Here is an 18754-nt window from a genome sequence, read left to right on the forward strand (position 1 = left end):
TTCATATAAATCAATGACAGTCTAATGCTGCTGTTGGTACAACTGAGCCCTGTGTTTTCCAGAAACTAGGTTGGAACTCATCAGTGGCTCATAATAAGGACGATAATAGATGATTAATTACAACAGCTGCTTTCTGGAGCCACTCTTCACGAAGCCAAGGTCGGCGGATGGGGAGGTAAAAAGCAAAACCCCCAAATTTCTCTCTAAATTTGAACAAAATCTTTCATATAACATATTTTCTAAACTTTTCGCTCAGTATTTCACACCCTTTTTAATGTACTTTTTTCTTCCATTCCCCAAATAGTGTCTTTTCTACTCTTGCTACAGTGTGAGACTTGACAAGAAATATATTGTCTCCAACATTATCTTACTGTTACCAGTGTGGTAGGAAAGAGGGCTGGTCATGACAGCCTGATGGGCACACAATATATAGGAGTGAATACTAAAAACCTTCAGACTTTTTTTAAGCCAACCTAAAAATGTTAATTGACAAATTGCTTTAACTCATATCTAATCTCTCTAAACTCCAGCGATTTTCTTTTTTTTATTACTTTTCAGGAGGATTTATTGTTATTATTACTAAGCCGTTGTGACAGGAGAAATGTTTTTCTGGTAAAGGATTCTGCTGGCTTTGTATGTTTGTGCTTGGGATGTTTTTAATCTAAAAGCCAGACTCAGAAGAAACGGCCCAGTAACCTTCAGCACTCTGAATGAAATGCAGAAGCTACTGCAGCACATCTAACATTTTATTTAAACAGAAGTTAGAAGAACACATGTTGAAAGCTGACAGTAGCAGAAGCACAGATGACACAATATTTATCATACCCATCGCAAGACGTTCATATACATCAAGCAGCCCTAGTCTCAACAGACATCATGTCCAGTTAATGTCCGTCCCAACCTGCTGAGCAAAAGTTACAGCAGGATTTACCAAAACTGCCTGATCTTAATGAAAGACCAATCGTTAGAAGTATTACTGGATTCGGAGAAAAAATATTGGCTTTAAATGCAGCTGTAAGCAGCACCTTAACCTATCCAACTCTGAGGCTGGACAACAAAATAAACACTGGACAGAGACAGTGAGCTGGTGCTATTCTGATGCAAATCCAATATCCAATTTGTTTTTTTGTTAATCAACTGATCCAGTCAAAAAATGTTTTTAATTTACATAACAGAGAGTGAAGAATATCATTTTTCTCATTATTATTATTTTTTAATTTAAGATTAAATCTTCAATTAGGTAATCTGCAGACTGTGCATTAATTGGTCTTTAAAGGGTGTGGAGGTTTCCATCTAGCTCCTCCATGGCCACATAATATGCAGCTCAGATTAAGGTATGAAGGATCATTAACATAATTTACAGCTCCATCTCATTGGTTATGCATAATCCAAAGGTCATAAAAATGATATAAAAATACAAATGAAACAATACCATTACTTGCATTTTAATGTATATGAAAAAAGGAAGAAATAATGTGTAATTCGTCTGTACTGCATCTACAGGGCCAATGTTATTTTTAACCCAGTGTTCACAGGCAGAAAATCACATTTAAATCTGAGCTTCAGATGTTAAAACCTGCAACATTCACTGAGAGAAAGCAGCCGGTTCCTAAAAACTAATTCAGAAATTGATTTGATGTTGTTTCTCCTCACAACAAATAAAAATAAACGCTTCACTGTCAATATGGCATTACATGCTTTCCATTTCCAAAGTCAAGATCTGCTAAGACACTTTCATCCTGGCGTTCTGTAGCTGTGGCAACTTGCAGCGAATAAACACAGCTGTGTTTGGAGTTTAGGAGACAGTTTTCGCTAAAGTCCGGTTGCCATATCCTCCCCGGTGACAACCCACGAACTAACTAGCTGCAGACTTATCTGGTTAGATATTGGCCTGCATGGATGGATGGTTGGGTGGTTCACTTAGACACTGGCAGTCACAGATTAACAACTCTAGCTCACGAAGAGTGTTGTAATGTTGCCTAAATCTTCTCTACCATGCTTGATAACTGAATTCTTAATTTGTGTGCTGAGGTGAATTGATCCATATAATTCAATGGGACTGACAGAAAAACAACTGCATACATGGCATGGTTATGCAAACCTCTGGCAATGATCCCAAGTGGTCTAATGTAAGGAAATGCTCACATATTTCATGCCTGATAATTTATCTTGCTCGCAGCACCCAGTCCGTACTCCCCTTACCAAAGCTGTCAGTTGAGACCCATTTTAAGCTCTCTGTACTACTGAGCAAAAAGCAAAGAGGAAGGGGTGTCTCAAAAATGTTGAGACTCATAAGAAATAAGCTGCTGGTCAAAGAAAGAGTGGGAAGACACGAGTATAGAAAAAGGAAGTAATAATAAGCATTTTTGGAAAGCTAAATATTACAGAATACACCCAAATTATCTGCTTTTAAGACCATTGCTTCAATATTTAGCACATTCTCCAATTAATACACATGAAGCCCACAGTGTAAACTCAGCCCTTCATAAAAGCAAAGTCTGTCCTTTCAAAGCTTTAACAAGGAAACATTATGCATCGGCTACAGATTAGCCCTGTGGTTCCAAATTATTTTCCGTCATGCCCCCCTAAGGGAACATACAATTTTTCACGCCCCATCTTGAATTGAATACTATTGAGAATCTGATACTATTTAGCTATTATCTATGAAAACCACTGGAACCAACGTTCTGCACCCAATCACCCGAATATGAAAACAGATTAATAAAATGAGCTGAAACAACATCAATTTTAAGTTGCTGCAGCTCATTTTATTGCTTAAAGTCACAAAACAATTTCCGAACTCAGTTTATTAACTCAATTTGTAACATTTAATCAAAACTGCTCAACCTGAAAAGAGGAAAAAGTGCAAATGATTCAACGGGATGTTAATTTATTTAAACACAGTAACATCCAAAATTTTTCTAAACTGTAAACTTTGGTTACTTTTCAGCCTATTCAGCTTATTCTTCAAAAAGGTGTCACTTTTTAAAAATGTTTTGTACAAAACTAACAAAAATATTGTTTATATCTTAGCTTCCTCCTTTTATCTTAACGGTCAAACTCCTCCATGTCTCCTGCTCCTCCATCAGCTCTGTACACCGGTGTGCCTGTGCTGGCTACTTCTTCTACTGGGTTGAAAAGGCAGCCTGTTGATTAGTTTGAGCACCGCCACCTAGTGACTGGAAGCTTGTTTATCGTTCAAGAATAAATAAAAACAATGACAATAACAAAAAGCCCTCCTGTCTTCCCCCTTGCCATCATGATATCTCAATGACAACCTTAGTTGATTAGTCAAATAGTTCAATTCACTTCTGCTTTCTGTGGGCACACCTGTTCCTACTAGAGGTACATGTTTGACTCCATGTTTGATCTGCAGATCTCTTGATTACCATATAAATCATCATAAATAAAATAATGACTTGAAGAATGATGATTTTGAAGTAGTTTCATTTTTAAAATACTTAAGACAAGTCAAACCCGATCCTCGGTGTTCTTCAATGATTACAGAACCATCGACGCCGTTTCTGATTTGCTGAACCATTTATTTGTTCCGCTATTCTGCAAATCACTTTAGATTTGAGTAAAGCACGGAAGCTACAATAAGACTAATTAAGTCCTAATCACCTGACCAAGGGTATTCCTTAGTTATTAAAAACAGAAAACTCCTGAATAGAAAAAACAAGACTACTGTCATCCTATTTACTTATGTGCAACGGCTCCTAATGGGTTAGCAAACAGAAATGAAATAGTATTTGCTTAGCAGTCATCATCTTTCAGGCTTTGCTTAAATTTTCATTAACACTACTGTGGAACAAGTGTCGCTACAACATTAAAAGTTGTAACAACGCTCTATGTTAACTTGCAATTGCAATTTTTTATAGTTACCAACTATCACTTCAAACAATTACAGTGAGAAATCCCAACTGTAACACTGGCATAATGATAAAACAGGCAGCAGAGAGCTTTATGCAATATGTATTTGTGAGGACCATGTTTTAGTCAACGTTCCTTAATACATGTAGCATCGTCCTCAGCTCAATGTCAGCTTACAGTCGTGAACTACCTGTTTTTCAAACTGCATGACATGGACTATGTTGTTTCTAATATAAATATATCTTTGGAGTGGCAAAATAAAGCAATACTAAAACCAATGTGGTTTAATGGTTGGCCACAAGCAGAACTGAATGGGCCTTTCCAATTAATATGCAATCTCATCTACCACAGCTCCTGCACTGATAGAGAGATTTTCATCTGGTTGGTTGTGGGAACAAGAAACAATAGAGGTTGTCACTACCCTGCATCCAATTCCGCTGAAGATTTTTGTATTTAGAAAATAAAACAAAACTTCAGAAATAAATTCACATTTTTGCCAACAGTTTCCACCTGCTGGGAAGACGTTACCAGCCTCCATCATCAATCTTCAACCACAGCTAGCACAACAAGGCCGTCTTAGCTAATAACCAGAAGATTATCGCTACCGATAATCAGCTGGGAAGGAAATAAATATTTACATGTTTTCACAAGTTCTCATTCATCTTTTTCCTTCCCATTGATATGGTTGGTGCATTTTAGTTATACAGGAAGAAATTGGTTTCAAAATGACACACCATCAACATATTTCTGGATAAAAGGCCACGACTGCTGATAGCTGGCAAAACAATATGAATATCTATTTTAATAGGTCCCAATTTTTTAATTTAACTTAAAAAAATGGTTGAAATGATCAGAAAAAGTTGTACATCAGAACAACATTTAAAAGAGGATTAAAATACCTTAAAATCCCAGTGATGTTTTTCTGTACCCCTATAACGGGTCAATTGCATTGATCGCTTTTAAGATGGAAACAGACAAAGTAGTTGACTGAGCCGCAGCGACCCCTACTGTACCACTTGGTGGAAGTGCGGCATTAAACCTCAAATTGAGGCCTAATTTATGTCCATCAAATACACTGAAGCATGTGAAAGGATTCTACCTAAATCTGAATATTCAGTGAACTCATTTCTAAATGCTTGGATTGTTGCAAGACACTTTCAACAAGTGGTTTTTGGTAATTATTCTGGTTGTTTGGTGTTTAAAATAGGTCCGTTAAATCAACTGGAATAGTCTTTAAATCATGTCCATCACTTTAGATTATGTCATATTTTTGCCGTTAACGACATTGTAGTGTTCAATGATGACACTGTACTGAGTAGGTTACTTTACTTCACAGCCAGAGTTACTTAATTCTCAGAAACATCTAGTGGAAATACCCAAACTGCTCCAAAGTGGGTTACCCCCTGCTCTCTGCTAACAGGTGTAGTTAATTCCTATTTTATCACATCTGTGGCTCCTCCTGCTCCCACACAGGTTCAGGTGTGCTTCTCAAGAAAAGCATGGATCCTGCCATGGGAAGCTTAATCATCCCCAGCTGAGCCACCTTCACTTCTAAAACACAGAAGTTAACCCAGAGCTAAAGGAACACACATAGAGTTCAGACCGGAGTACTGTTCAGCCCACAAGTGAGAAATGTATTTTTTATTTCATAATACGATTCTGGGTTGCTTTTATTTAGTTCAACTTCAAAACCAATGTCTGCCCAGCAGTAATTTAGTTATTAGATCTGAAAGGAGACATGGATTCATGGCCACCTTATCTCTGCTCTTGTGAAACCAAACAAACATCGTCAGAAGTTCATTTTGCAGAAATACAGCGAGTTTCAATTTTGAATAAAAAGAGGAATGTTAACTATGGTTTAATTTTCAGTCTGTTGTTGAACATGACTGTGAGAGAAAACCAGACCACACAAACCAAAGCAACATATCAACATATATGGGGTTAATATTGCAAAAAGACCAAAACAAGCAGCTCGGAAAAGCCTTTCTTTGGTAAGTTGAAAAACTTAACAGGTTTGTTTATGTTATTTTTCTTGTTTTCATATTTTTCACATGAATTCAAGACTAATTTTGTAGCACCCTCTAATTATACAACATTTGTCTATCAGCACTAAACATTTCTCTGAAGCCTCAAACTTCTATCAAGCCTCACATGTCGACATGTTATGTCAGAGGCTCCTTTCAAACAGCTTCTTATAAGTTTGTTTCCTTTGAGTTTAGTTTTAAACACATCACATAAAATGACTGCCTTTGAGTTTTCTTCACTGAGTAACAACCTCCACACTGAAGAGTGTTTTTGTAGGTGCACCTGGTAGTGATTATATATGATTTGAGTTTTTGACCAATCTATCATTGATCCTACCAGTTAAACAGAAAATTGAAAAAATATATATTTATATTCAACATTCAATATTGGGGGGATTTAAAATTGTGCTTTTTTTAAATAAAATATTTCACTTCCTGTTGTGATATAAGGAATATTTAGAAAATACAACTGCAAATATAATTTCAGAAAAATAAAATATATGAACATGGAGCATAAACCCTGAATTTGACGTGAGGCTAAAGTTAGAATTCATAGCTAGTTCATAGCTTGATCATCTGCTAAAAGGCTATAAGTACTTCATATTTCAAATCAGTGCTCTGCACCTTCCTTTGGTATAAACTCAGATCAGACAAGCTAAGGGGCTAAAGCTAACCGCTAATCCAAGAAGATCTAAGACCAACAACAAGTTATTTGGTCTCATTAGGGGTATTGGATTTTTTTTCTGTACAAAAAGAAAACTACATTTTTCTATTTACTTTTTTGTATCGACATTTATTTGATGATCTGAAGCTTGAAAACCAACCAGGCCACAATAAACGCAGGCATCTGCAAGGGGACACCACAGGTAAGATGTTATCTGTTCACAACTTTTTAACAAATCTGCACTTCAAAAATCCTAAATTATTCCTTTAACTATTATGCTATAAGGGGAAAGAAAACAGTTGTGGCCCAGGGGCCCAAATTCTCCTGAATCCGGCCCTGGACAGAACCTCTTCCTCTGGATTTCATTCATAACTCCCTGGTCCCGATGAGGTGCTCCATTCAAAGTGAAATGCGATGCAAATTTAGTCATTCATGCACTTCGACTGGGCCACAGATAGAGAGACGGGCGAGACAAACGGGACTGAGCACGGTCCATATGATCCTAGCAGCAGGCGGCGGAGGAACCAACTGCGACCCGAAAGATGTGGCACGGATGGTGGAGGATTACGTCATCGTAGGGAAAAAAAGGAGGACGCCTCATCACACCAGACCTTTACCATCCATAATAAAACAACCTCCCATCCAGCAGGCCGATTCAACCAAAAATAACGATTATTAATGCAAAGCCACGCTGAAAGCAGGCTCTCTGTAAGTAGATTATCCACGCAGGCGGAGTGGTGTGACGCTTCTAGAATGTAAAACCTCGCTTCATCAGTTTGTCACCAACAAGCAACCAAACTCTGTTTCGCATTTTCTGACAGACGGTAAAATAAAAATGTTGCAATGGTGGCGAAAAAGCCGCACTGAAAGCTAACTGGACTCGTCTTTAAAGGGGCTTATTGTACACTGCCCAATGAATGAGTTGACTGCTTTATAGGATAAAAACAAATAAATAAATAGGCATGTCAACACAATGGTGCATGGACGGGTTTTAACGCCTCAATGCATGTTTCAAATGCATCGCACATTTCACCAGCTACTGTTTTTAAACGCAAAAATATTGAATGGACTAAAAACAAAAAGAGAGAAGCTAGCTAACAAGCAGGCAGCATAACAGTTACAGCTTGAAATGCGTTTAATTTTCTTCACATTTTTCCTTTTTTTAAAAAGGGGCTAAAATAGAAAAAGCCTTTTCTGAACTGTTACCCCAATGTTATGTAGCATTATTATCAATTTCGGCTGCACGGTCGGTGTATAAAAGTGACAGAGCTAAGCTAGTTTGCTAACGTCAACTGTTAAGAGGAGAAAAATATAAAGCGTTCCCATTCTTACCGTCATAAACTGCTCCAGGGGCGTCCAGTTTTTAAGGAATTAAAGTGTTGGTGTGGGAGAAAATGGTTCGTGTACGGGGGGCGATGTAGCCCGGACATCCAAGATCAGTTGACCCAGTGCCGATGAAAGCCGAGCAGCAGCATCATTATCACCGCGCCGCCTCACACACATCCATCCAGCAGAGCGGGGCCTCCTCCGGGCTCGACCGTACGACTTGCTCGGCGACGACGACGACGGATAATCCACAAGACAGAAGCCCCTGCAGCAAGCATTGGCTAGACGCGGTACCTATCCAGTCATTTCAGGCCGTCGGATTGAGAAATGCAGTCCCAAAGCGAGCGAAGAAAACATACAATGTGCTGTCAGAAAGAGAAGAAGGTTGAAGTTGAAAACTGTCGGGTCACAGAGAGAGAAAATGTTGCGTTTCTGACTTTTCCAGCATGAGCCAGCCCGTTGTTGTCAGCGATCCCTGATCGCTCTCTCTCTCTTTCTCTCTCTCTCTCTCTGCAGCTGCTCTCTTGCCTTGCAGCAGCACAGCAGCGAGCTGTGCAGCGACGTAATTGCGCAACCGCACAGGGTTCTGGGGCGTGGCCGTGGAGCGGGAGGCGCGGTGTTTGATTTCAAACGCACCAAGGTAAACATACCTCATCTAAACGTAGTTTTCGAGAAACTTAGTTTTTAAAAGACGTATTGAAAAGCCTGGAGGCATCCCTTATTTTGTTATATTTTGCCCAACAACCAGGCAACTAGCATCACCAACTTCTCCCTACAATGTTTATATTATAGAGTATTTAAACTTTTAAATATATTACTTTCATAACTAAAGTTACTACTAAAGTTAAAATTATAGTATTTTCTACCCACCTCTAAAATTTCTGTCTATTATGCCGACTGCAAGTAACTTGACTCAATGAAGATCATTTAATATTTTAACTAAAAATGTGCCAGACACACACACACACACACACACACACACACACACACACACACACACACACACACACACACACACACACACACTACAGTTTAAGATGAGACTTCTTGTTTGTCTGCAAGTTTCTTTGTTCTAATGCTATTTTCTGTCTGCTGAGCTTGATGTGCCATTTGAAGATCAGTAACAATAGCTTTTTTTCACTAGAAGTTACACATAAATACTGTATACTGAAAATTTTGGTGTTGAAAGATGTATGTTAAAAAATAGCTCAGAAAAGTGTTTCTTCTGCATGAATTTGTTATTTTGTAATCATGTTTTTTAATTTGTATTAATCTTTTTTAATTTTAATCTTTAAATTACCAGAATTTGCACAAAACTTTATGTTTTTGTCTGTCAGATTACACAACTTTGTCAAAAGCAGTTGTCATTTAGCAGTTGTTCTTCTTAATTTTTGCTTATTTAAAAATAAAAGGTAAATTATTTCAAGAATGAAGCATTGACAAAGATACAGTGACCAAAAAAGCCCAGATGATGAACGAGCTGTCTTTTTGCCTGCTCACATCTCAGATATTGCACCAGTTTGCATGAATGATTCCTATTGACTGTGACCGCATTTAAATGGGGGGGCGGGAATCATACACCATCTGCTATGAAGCAGAGCGAAAGCAGCAAGACCTGAAGGAGATTTCCCCTGTGAAATATTCAGAGTTTGAAAATAACTACAGGACAGAAGAAAGTGTTGTAGATGACAAAGTGTATGAGGACTGCTAATAAATAAAAATATTCTAATAATTTCTAGATTTGTTGTTCAATTGTTACTCTTTCTATATCTTTGTGTTGAATAATAGAATATAAAGATGTGAGTGAACTGACTTTTTTATGTAGTTTTCAACCTTAGTGTTTTGCTTTAAAAAAGTGGTTTAAAGTGGGGATAAAATAGGCTAAAATAAAACTATGTATTTTAGTGTATAATAGCATAAAGTTATAAGCGTATAGTCATTGAAAGTATCAATTAAATGTAAATATTTTTGACTGACAATACAGAATTATGACATTTATAGTACAGTAAGCTGATGCAAATAGGCTGGATTTAAACCTCTGTTGCTAAATTACAGAATCCATTGTGCTATAATAAATCAGTATTTGAGACAATACACATATATATTTTTTCTAATCTCTTTAAAAGTTACTTAATTCATTTTATGTATTTTATGCTATTGACCGTGTATTGAAAGACAACCAGCAGCACAGTCATTCATGAACACTGCAAACCGGTGCTGCTGGATGCTGTGAGAACGGTAATGTGGGTTGTACTGACCTCAAGTGGCATGAAAAGACAAGCTACATGTTCCGCTACTGCAAACAATGGAGCCATTGTACAGACAGCTCTGTCTGGCATACAATAAAGTGCACTGATGAAGCGGAGTGGCGAGAACAAGACAATGAATCCAGTGTTGTTGATCTGCGCTGCCCAAAGGACACTTTGTAGTCAGAGAAATGATAAAGTGAACATGACAGTTCAACTTTGTCAGTTCAGCTACTGCTCTATTTTAATTTTTTTTCCACACTTCATCCCACACCAAAACAATAAGCTGGAGCAAAAACATCAAACAATAAATGAATAAAACATTTGATTGGTTTAACCTTTTGTAGCTTTTTTTAATGAACAGCAAAATATTCATACGTCTTGGTCTTTTTTCGCATTTTGTCACATGTTATGTATTTTGTTGTGATTTCAAATTGTAGAGCATGAAGTGGAATGAAAAAGGAATTTCTGTGTTATTGTCTTTGTGTCACCAAGATTGTGCAGTGAAACTGATGTGATGTGTATGTTTATGTAAACAAACAATAATAATTTGTGGTGATGAGTGTTTACCTCACTCTAGGTCTCTATATAGATGTCTGACACACACTCCACTCTGATGTTCCTGCTCCTCATGTATGGAATGCCTTTAGGGCAACAAAGGTGGGAAATTTTATGTGTCTTTCACACATTGGCAGATTGTTTTCATCCAGTCACTGTTTGGGTGGTAAAGAACCGCTCATAACCAACAAGTCTAAATACTTATTGGGATTTAAGAAAAACACAAGAGAACACCAAACACTTGAATTCTGTAGCCTAATAATAAGTAGTTGAGCATATAAGTAAGTTTACTCGGTGGATTTCAGTAACATTTCTTGATCAAATATTAAGAAATGTTAGATCCCACCACAATATCTTACCAGTCACCACTGCTGAGTCTGATCTTTGAAAAACCAGACCCAGTTTTGAACAAGCAGTATATACAGTATATATAAAAACACACAGTCTGGATTTGCACTTCATTTGTCTTGACTCCAAAGAGCAGTGGGGTAAAAATACAGTTTCTATCGGCAACCTAATTATGCTTGTCTATATTTAGTTCAGTCCGCAGGGAGTTGGATGGAAGATGTAATTAAACAGCATATCTGAACCTTGTTAATGCGCAGACAGATGACCTGGAGGAAATACAAGTGCTGGATGAAGAGGTCTGAGTCACTGAGCTGAAGATTACAGCAGTTTAGTTAGGTTGTACAAAATTAGAGATCCTTTGTGTGTTTTTCCCCTTGACCTGCAGGGAATACAGATATATCAGTTTTCTATGCAATCTGAAAAAGATGAGTAATTATCATGGCATCACTGATATCTGATTCAATACTTTGTTTCCTCACTTGAAAAATGTTTTCTTTTTGCCTTTCACTGAGCATACAAGATATTGTAATCACAGATGAGGCTGTTTCACATCCTTTACCAGCACTTAGCAACAACAAGCTGTTGTTTCCCTGTAGGATCTTGTGAAAATTAAGACTGAGTCTAGATGTTGCACACTTCTGCGTCGTTAAAATGACTGTTTTATTTAAAAAAAAAGGCTACAAATGGTGGGTATTTCTAGGTGTATTATAATAATTTTTTATGTGTGGATCAGTGATCAGAACAGCATAAAATTTGATTTGACTTTGCTGAAATGAAGATAATGCCATTTTAACTGGCTGTAAGCATGTTTTATTGTAGTTTAATACGTCTGCAAACTCTAGCAGTAGCAGATGAATAATATTGAAATATACTCTTGCCTACGACATTCAAAATACTCACCTTTCTATAGATAGCTGTTTTGGTTATTTCCCGCCAGCAGAGGGCGCCATTTATCTGAAACCTGCACCATTCCAACATTCCATCAAAAATCTTAGTCTAAACTCAACAATTTAACGTTTTTAAACTTACCACATTCCTGACAATTTTTTATTTTTGGTTAACCGGTCAATTTAGTGTGTGCTTGCATTGTTGTTTGCCCGGTCTGCCTCTATGATGGCCCTGTGATGCACTGATTGCTACAAACAACCCGGAATTCAGCAAGCATATAAGAAAGTGCTCTGATTAGATGAGACTAAAATTAAACTTTTTGGCCTACATATAAAATATTATGTGTGGTAACTAAACAATAAAACACATCATTTCTACATTAATACATGGTGGAGTACACATTGTGGGGAAGTTCAGATATAAAGAATTTGTGGCAAAAATTTGCAACATTTCTGTTCACAGATGCTCTCTATCCAAACTGAGTGAACTTTGCTATTATGGAATGAAGACAGGGGAAAAGAAGATGATTCTACAAAGTTTTAATTGAAGGGGGGCAAAATAGGTATGCAAACTTCTCAGATATTTCATTGGAAAACCAACTAAATTAGAAATGTACAATTTCTCTTCAACTTCACAATTATTTATTTGCTACTTTCTGCTGGACCATCACATTAAATCCCATCAAAATATAGAGAAGTTGGTGGTCAAAATGTGAAAAAGTTCAAGGGTTGTTGATATTTTTTTCACTGTGGTGCCTCAGCATCAAAGCAGTAAATGTCAGCTGAATTCAGAATCAACCACATCTTTTTATTGGATAAGAGTCACAAAGTCACATATCTGACACCTTGAATTCTATCTTTTAATGACAAAAAATTTAATTTTCAACAGATGCAGAAAGGCATATTTCTATTAGAAATATCTGCTTGCTGGAAAGAGCTTTGTAGCTTTATGGTTCGTTTTACGCTTTCTCTTCTTTCATCAGAGCGAGGATGCCTTCTCTCCTGGAGGTGTAAGGCGTGTGCTTCAGCTGAAGGACATGAGCAGGAAACAGGTTCCCACTGGGCGCGTACATCTCCTCGCCTTTCTGTCCCATCAGTGAGCGCAGCATCTTGTTTCTGGACAGGATTTTATCATAAAACTCCACTCCTCCTCTGGCGTACTCCCGAGACACTCCTGCTGCACGTTTGTCTGAGCTGTAGTCAATCCACTGGCTGAGAGCGTCAGAGGTGAGGAAGTAAGAAACGGCCCCGATTCCCAGCGCCACAATGTTCACTGCCCCACGCATCAGCATGGGGCCGCCATGCAGGCCGAACACCTGCTTCAGCACCACGCTGTACACCCAAACCCCGCCCAGGCAGAACGGAGCGACGGCGGCTGTCAGGACCGGACCCCCGGATTGTAAGCGGGCCACCTCCCGAGCGATGGCGAACTTCTGCGCCTCCGCGGAGAACACCAGCGCCTCCTTCAGAGCAGAGCCGGCCTCGCTGCTCCAGTCCACCGTTTTCCCGCTGATGAAGATGTTGCGGTTGGTTATTCCACTCGGATCGTCTGTGGTGCTGTTAAAGTTGGCTGGGATGCCGATTTGGGCGCCAGCAGGAAGCCACGGAACACCGGCACCAACCGGGTGGAACCCGAAGGAGGCAAAAGCGGAGAAGTTCTTGGCTGAGCTGATACCAAAGTCCTTCAGGACCTAAAAATGACGAAATTATGAAAAACAACTACAGTCAGTGCCGCAAAAAGTGGATATGCACTATGCAAGGCATAGGGGCGCTGAGCTAGAAGGGGCAATGAATGGTGGAAAAATTATTTTTAGTTGAGAATTCACTGGGAGGGAAGTGTTTCACTGCAAAAACACAAAATCTTACCAGATAATTGTGGCCTGGCTTCTCATGCAAATGTCAGCTGACATAAGAAAGCTAACTTGCAAGTTAGCAAGAGATATGAGCTTTTTAAAGTCAATAATTTCTTAATATTGATTAAAGTTCATGTTCCATAATGGCAGATTATGGCCATGGAAGAGGCCATAATGGAAGAGGGACAAAAAAGCTTTTCAAAGTGGCTGACAGAGAGTAAGCAAGATATTTCAATCTATCAAGAGAAGGCTTGTAAATATTTAGATTAAGTTACTACTAAAATGACAGGTGACTGTTGTTTGTCTTACAACTGCGTGCTGCAGTTACAGGTGTACAGAGATGCTACTGATGTGTCCACATACACCTGAGAAAGTATGTAGCTGCACCCCTGACTAAAGTAACCCCATGAGAGAGTTACTGTTTGAATTCTTGTTTAACTAGACTGCAAATCTGATTGAAACAACAGAAATCAAGCAAAGCTACCTGCTGAAAGACACTTTCCAGCTTTTCTGACAACACCACCGGCTCTCCTTTATGCCAGGCTTGATAGAGCTGACGGTAGGACGAATCGGGGAAAACGTGGTAGAACATGTTGGCTGTGAAGACTCCTCCACAGCTCGCGATGAGCAACGGAGCCCGGTACTTCTGGAGAAGCACCGAGAGCTTGAGGAAACGAGACGCCATCGGGTGGTCTTAATGCAGATGTTTCAGTCTGGAGCAGCAACTTTCAGTACGTGATGTCTGTGAAGGAGAAACATTTTTCATCAGCCTCTACACAGGATAAATAGATTATCTCTATGCTGTCCCCTTGTGGTCATCTAGCAAAGAACTGTAGCATGCAGAAACTTGATGTTGCATAAAATGATGCGTTGAGAATCTTCCTTAAAATACCCAGAGGGGCCAGTGCTAATGAGATGTTCGTGACAGCAGGTGTTTTGACTTTTAAAGCACTGTGGAGAAAGTTCATGTTGGGTTTTATGAAACGCCTGAATGGTTCAGTGAACAGCTTAGCACCCAAATCTTACTGCGAGTAGTTTATGCTTTTCATCCAGCCTAGGGTGTCCGTTTGTAAACTGAGTCCTTCAGTGATTGTAGATTTTATTTTTATTATGTTTTTATATGCTAAATATATTTTCCATACATGTTTATTGTCGATGTATTATTTTTCTCTGATAATTTGTCATTGTGGATTCGTCTCTCAAGTTTAAACTGAATTGAAACTCACAGAAAAGTTATAGAAATACAAACTTTAAGTGCATTTATTATTATTTTTTTTATTTATTTTTTTTGCTTTATCAGCAAGTCCCCTAAAAACTATAGTGCTGACAGAAGATTACACCAAGACCTCACAGCGTAACTTCTTTACGCTTCTTAGTCAGATAATGCATTAATGCAAATCTGTAGAAGGAAAAGGAAATAATAACGTTTTAATTTGATATTTTAAGAAATCTGATATTGATAATATACCTCAACGTTAATCACCATTTATCCCTAACTATAAAAAAAATTAAAGAGCGAAATCCAGAGAGCAATATATATAAAGATCAATGTTCAATGTTGTCGGTTGGCATCTATTCGTATAATATGACAATTCTACAGCTTATTTATAGAAACAGTTATAAAGTTAACATTTAATACAACTTACTGCTAAGTGTCAGAAACGTGTAGCTTCAACGCTGCTATGGTAGCCCCGTAAATAATATATTTTTAAACAAGTTATCCAGGCAAAACAGTTATTACACATCCAGTCATTATATAATCACCTGCTGACGATTTTATTTAGAGGAAAATACCACATAACACTCACATGTTCGGTGCATCTTTACAAGGACAATTACATATTTCAAAACACTGCCGGTGGTGTACGTAAAGCGATTCGACTGTCGTGATTATCAAAGCGTTTTCGACAAGTTAACGACAGCATGAGAACGGGGAAATTAGGGGTTTTCCAGATATTTATTTAAAAATAATTGGTAATGAAACATTAAAGCAAATAAAATATAGACTGTTTGTTATAGCATAATTGAAAAAATGCATGTAAATAAAAAAAAAACAACAGAAAGGATAATATGAAATAGTTTAAATAGATATTAGAGTATATAAAGATATATATTACTTAATAACCGCAGCAAGTTAAAGCATTTCTTTTCCGCAATCAATATGTGTACAGATTTGACAAACTTTGTATAATAATTTTCTTGGTTCATAAACCTGAAAAGAAATATGGACACTTGCTTATTTATACTTATTATTATGTAAACTTTGATAATTTAGTTCTTAATTTGAAAATATCCCATAATCCAAGATGTTTTATTCTTAAGGAGTGTGTTCCATACAAACAAGCCATGCTGTATAATGTGCTCTTCTCTTAAGCACATTATAAGAGCATTATATCTGCAAATAGCAGAATCTGCAAGAAGCAAAGCATTGGCCTGCCAAATTAAAATCTTTTGAACTTTCTGTCCATTCTGGTGACCTCTCAATAAATAAACAAATCAATACCTTACTAGGCAATCAGTTCACTCCTTCTGATTGCTTGTCCAAAGCCTAAATCAATGAGTTCTTCTAAATGGACAAGCTTCTACTACTTAGGTGCAGATTAGAGAACAATTCTTATTTGTGACCTAAGGATCTTTTACACATTGGGGAATTCTTGGACTCTAATAAATTTTTTTGAAAATGTGTTCATTAGTACTTTGTATCAGCAAAAACTTCACAAGAATTTATTCTCTAAGGTTACGACAATGTTTGTGGGACAAATTGTACGAAATAATGCTCAGATGTTTCGAAGAAACTGGTGTTCTAAGCAGAACATGTGAAAAAAAAATGGATGCGTAGGTGTCAGGGTGCTTTTAAATGTACGATTTTGTGGAAATGCTGCAGAGAACCGTTTCATTCCACATTATTCATTTACAGTCACTGAACTGAAACAGGCATCATAAAATGCGTAACGCCAAATATTTTTGGCATTGCTCCTGTGTTGCTACCTTCTCATTATTTTCATGACCATATCAAAAACTTGCCATTTCTGATATATTAAAAATATGTCAGTGTATGATTTGTTGCACTACATTTTCTCCCTTTTTACTTATGCCATGAATGTATTTATAAACGACTGAGTGAACATTTCCTAACTACCTACTGTATGTTGTCCTAAATAATGTATCAGCAGAGGCATTTTGATGGAATAACTATACATTCCTGAGTGTTTTCCTTGTGTCATCTGTGGCTTGCAGGAACCATTCAGAGCTCCTGCTGACAAACAACCTCGTAATTGCCAAGCTTTCGGGGAAGCATTTCTTTTAAGTGGCTACTAGCAGGTATCGTGACTAACTTCTCAGTCACTCAGAAGGCATCTGTTTAAATGTGGCAGAGCTTAACTTCCAAGGCCATATGGATTCAAATTCCTGGTGTTTGTGGTGTAACATGTTTTCAATATGAAAGCATCAGGGTGCTTTCCAACTAGAGTTTATGTTCTATAAAGAACAGTAACATCCTGATGCTGTGAGGAAAATCTAACACAAAAAATCTTAATATGTTAGGTTACATAGTAAATGTTCATCTGCGTCGTTGCACAAAATTTTATAGTTTAAGGTAAAACTGAAAGTAGATATAGAAACTCTGAAATAATGAATTAATGTATGCAATTGAAGATACATGCACTCCAATAAATGCACTCAATCCTTTTTTTTTCTTTCAATCATTGTCTATCATTAAATCAGACTAAACGTTTCCTCTTTTAGGTCAGTGAAAATAAGCAAAATAATTAATACTAAGTAAATATCAGAAGGTGTTTTTTATATTCAGAAGTTCACTTTAAACAATTTATCAAAGCCCAGATGATGTTGTCGTAACGTTGTAAGCTTCTGATAGACTGACAGCATTCAAGTCAAAATAAGGCACACCTTCAGATTCATTAAAAAGCAAAACCTCAAACATTTTTTTCTTGTGTGTCATCATGGAGAATCTAAACTGATTATTCAAGATGTCCCCTGGCCTTTTTCATCTTTGGGAACAATTTTCAGATGCCTGAATGCAAAATATTCATCTATTAAAATAACTTTTTTGCAAATCTAAACACCAAAGTGTGAAATTTGTCTATTAACCTGATTACAAAAATAAATGATCATATGCAGATTGTGGCTGAAGCTAGCCTAAGCCACACTGACATGGCATAGGCTCAGACACTCAGAGAAGAAGAAGCTACATCTCCTAAAGCAAAGCCAGGTTGCTGGTTACAAAGGCCTTTGGAGACATTTCTTGTGATCTGATAAAACTAAAATTGTGGTATTTGACCATCATGATCCATAACGTTTAGAGAAAAACTTGGTAAGACAATGTTCTCCAACCCATAGATGAAGCTTTTACAGAACTGGCTCCTTCAGTGGCAGACTGCTGCATCACAGCTGCACAAAGGAGTGTTATCACAGATCCTTCCTCCCAGCAGCTGTAAAACTTTATACCATCAAATAAAAGCAGGTATGTACATCCCTGCTGTTATTTGTACAGTTTTTCCCATTTCCTGCAAGTAGTCTGTTGTTTTTTATGTACAAATATACGTGCACATACACATTTTTAAAATTATCCTCTTCAGTTGCACATTTCTTTTAATGTATATGCTATTTTAAATGTCCGTTCAGTATTTTTTCTTATGCTGTAGTTATATTAGCCCTACTGAACACTCATTGTTTTACCAGCAAATTTTAGATTCATAGCTGGTCCAACAGAATCAAATGGCTGAATTACCTCAGCATGCAGTCAAGTTCTGAAGAGTCCAGCTAATATGTGTGTTTAATAAGATGCAGTTGAAAAACTTGTGGGAAAATGACCCCGGATGGTTTAATTGTCCACTGCATATAGCATTATTGGTGTAGGCATCATCTGATCAGAGTACCTTGTTCATGGCTTTTTCATATTTCTTGAAACTACTTCATATAGGTCTGTGCAGTGGATGGAAATTAATGTAAAAATGAT

The 18754-nt window shown here is 37.5% G+C and overlaps 2 protein-coding genes and 1 long non-coding RNA gene across 4 annotated transcripts in view; 1 reads left to right on the plus strand and 2 right to left on the minus strand.

The window, feature by feature from the left end:
- ptpn4a (protein tyrosine phosphatase non-receptor type 4a) overlaps positions 1–8758 on the minus strand; it is a 78627-nt gene extending 69869 nt beyond the window's left edge. Inside the window, exon 1 of the mRNA XM_015000989.2 lies at positions 7894–8758. The gene's annotated coding sequence lies outside the window, so the exon portion shown is untranslated. The remainder of the gene's footprint in view (positions 1–7893) is intronic.
- On the plus strand, positions 5408–6764 carry LOC106926212 (uncharacterized). The gene is made up of 3 exons (XR_015761898.1): positions 5408–5498; positions 5743–5864; positions 6709–6764. It is a non-coding gene; the product is annotated as an uncharacterized LOC106926212 (long non-coding RNA).
- A 3693-nt stretch (positions 8759–12451) lies between the features above and the next one.
- On the minus strand, positions 12452–15690 carry tmem177 (transmembrane protein 177). Of its 2 annotated transcripts, none has more exons than XM_015000990.2 (3): positions 15588–15690; positions 14264–14521; positions 12452–13617 (listed from the first exon to the last, which is right to left on the minus strand). In XM_015000990.2, the coding sequence occupies exons 2-3, from the start codon at positions 14462–14464 to the stop codon at positions 12886–12888; spliced, it is 933 nt and encodes a 310-aa protein (XP_014856476.1). In that variant the 5' UTR covers positions 14465–14521; positions 15588–15690; the 3' UTR covers positions 12452–12885. The 2 variants fall into 2 exon arrangements, with proteins under 2 accessions (XP_014856476.1, XP_014856477.1); XM_015000991.2 differs by lacking the exon at positions 15588–15690 and adding an exon at positions 15426–15554.
- Positions 15691–18754: the final 3064 nt, after the last annotated feature.

Source organism: Poecilia mexicana, unplaced genomic scaffold (genome assembly GCF_051168715.1).
Source record: "Poecilia mexicana isolate PSO_F unplaced genomic scaffold, ASM5116871v1 scaffold_2, whole genome shotgun sequence".
In the NCBI taxonomy this organism is placed as follows: Eukaryota; Metazoa; Chordata; class Actinopteri; order Cyprinodontiformes; family Poeciliidae; genus Poecilia; species Poecilia mexicana.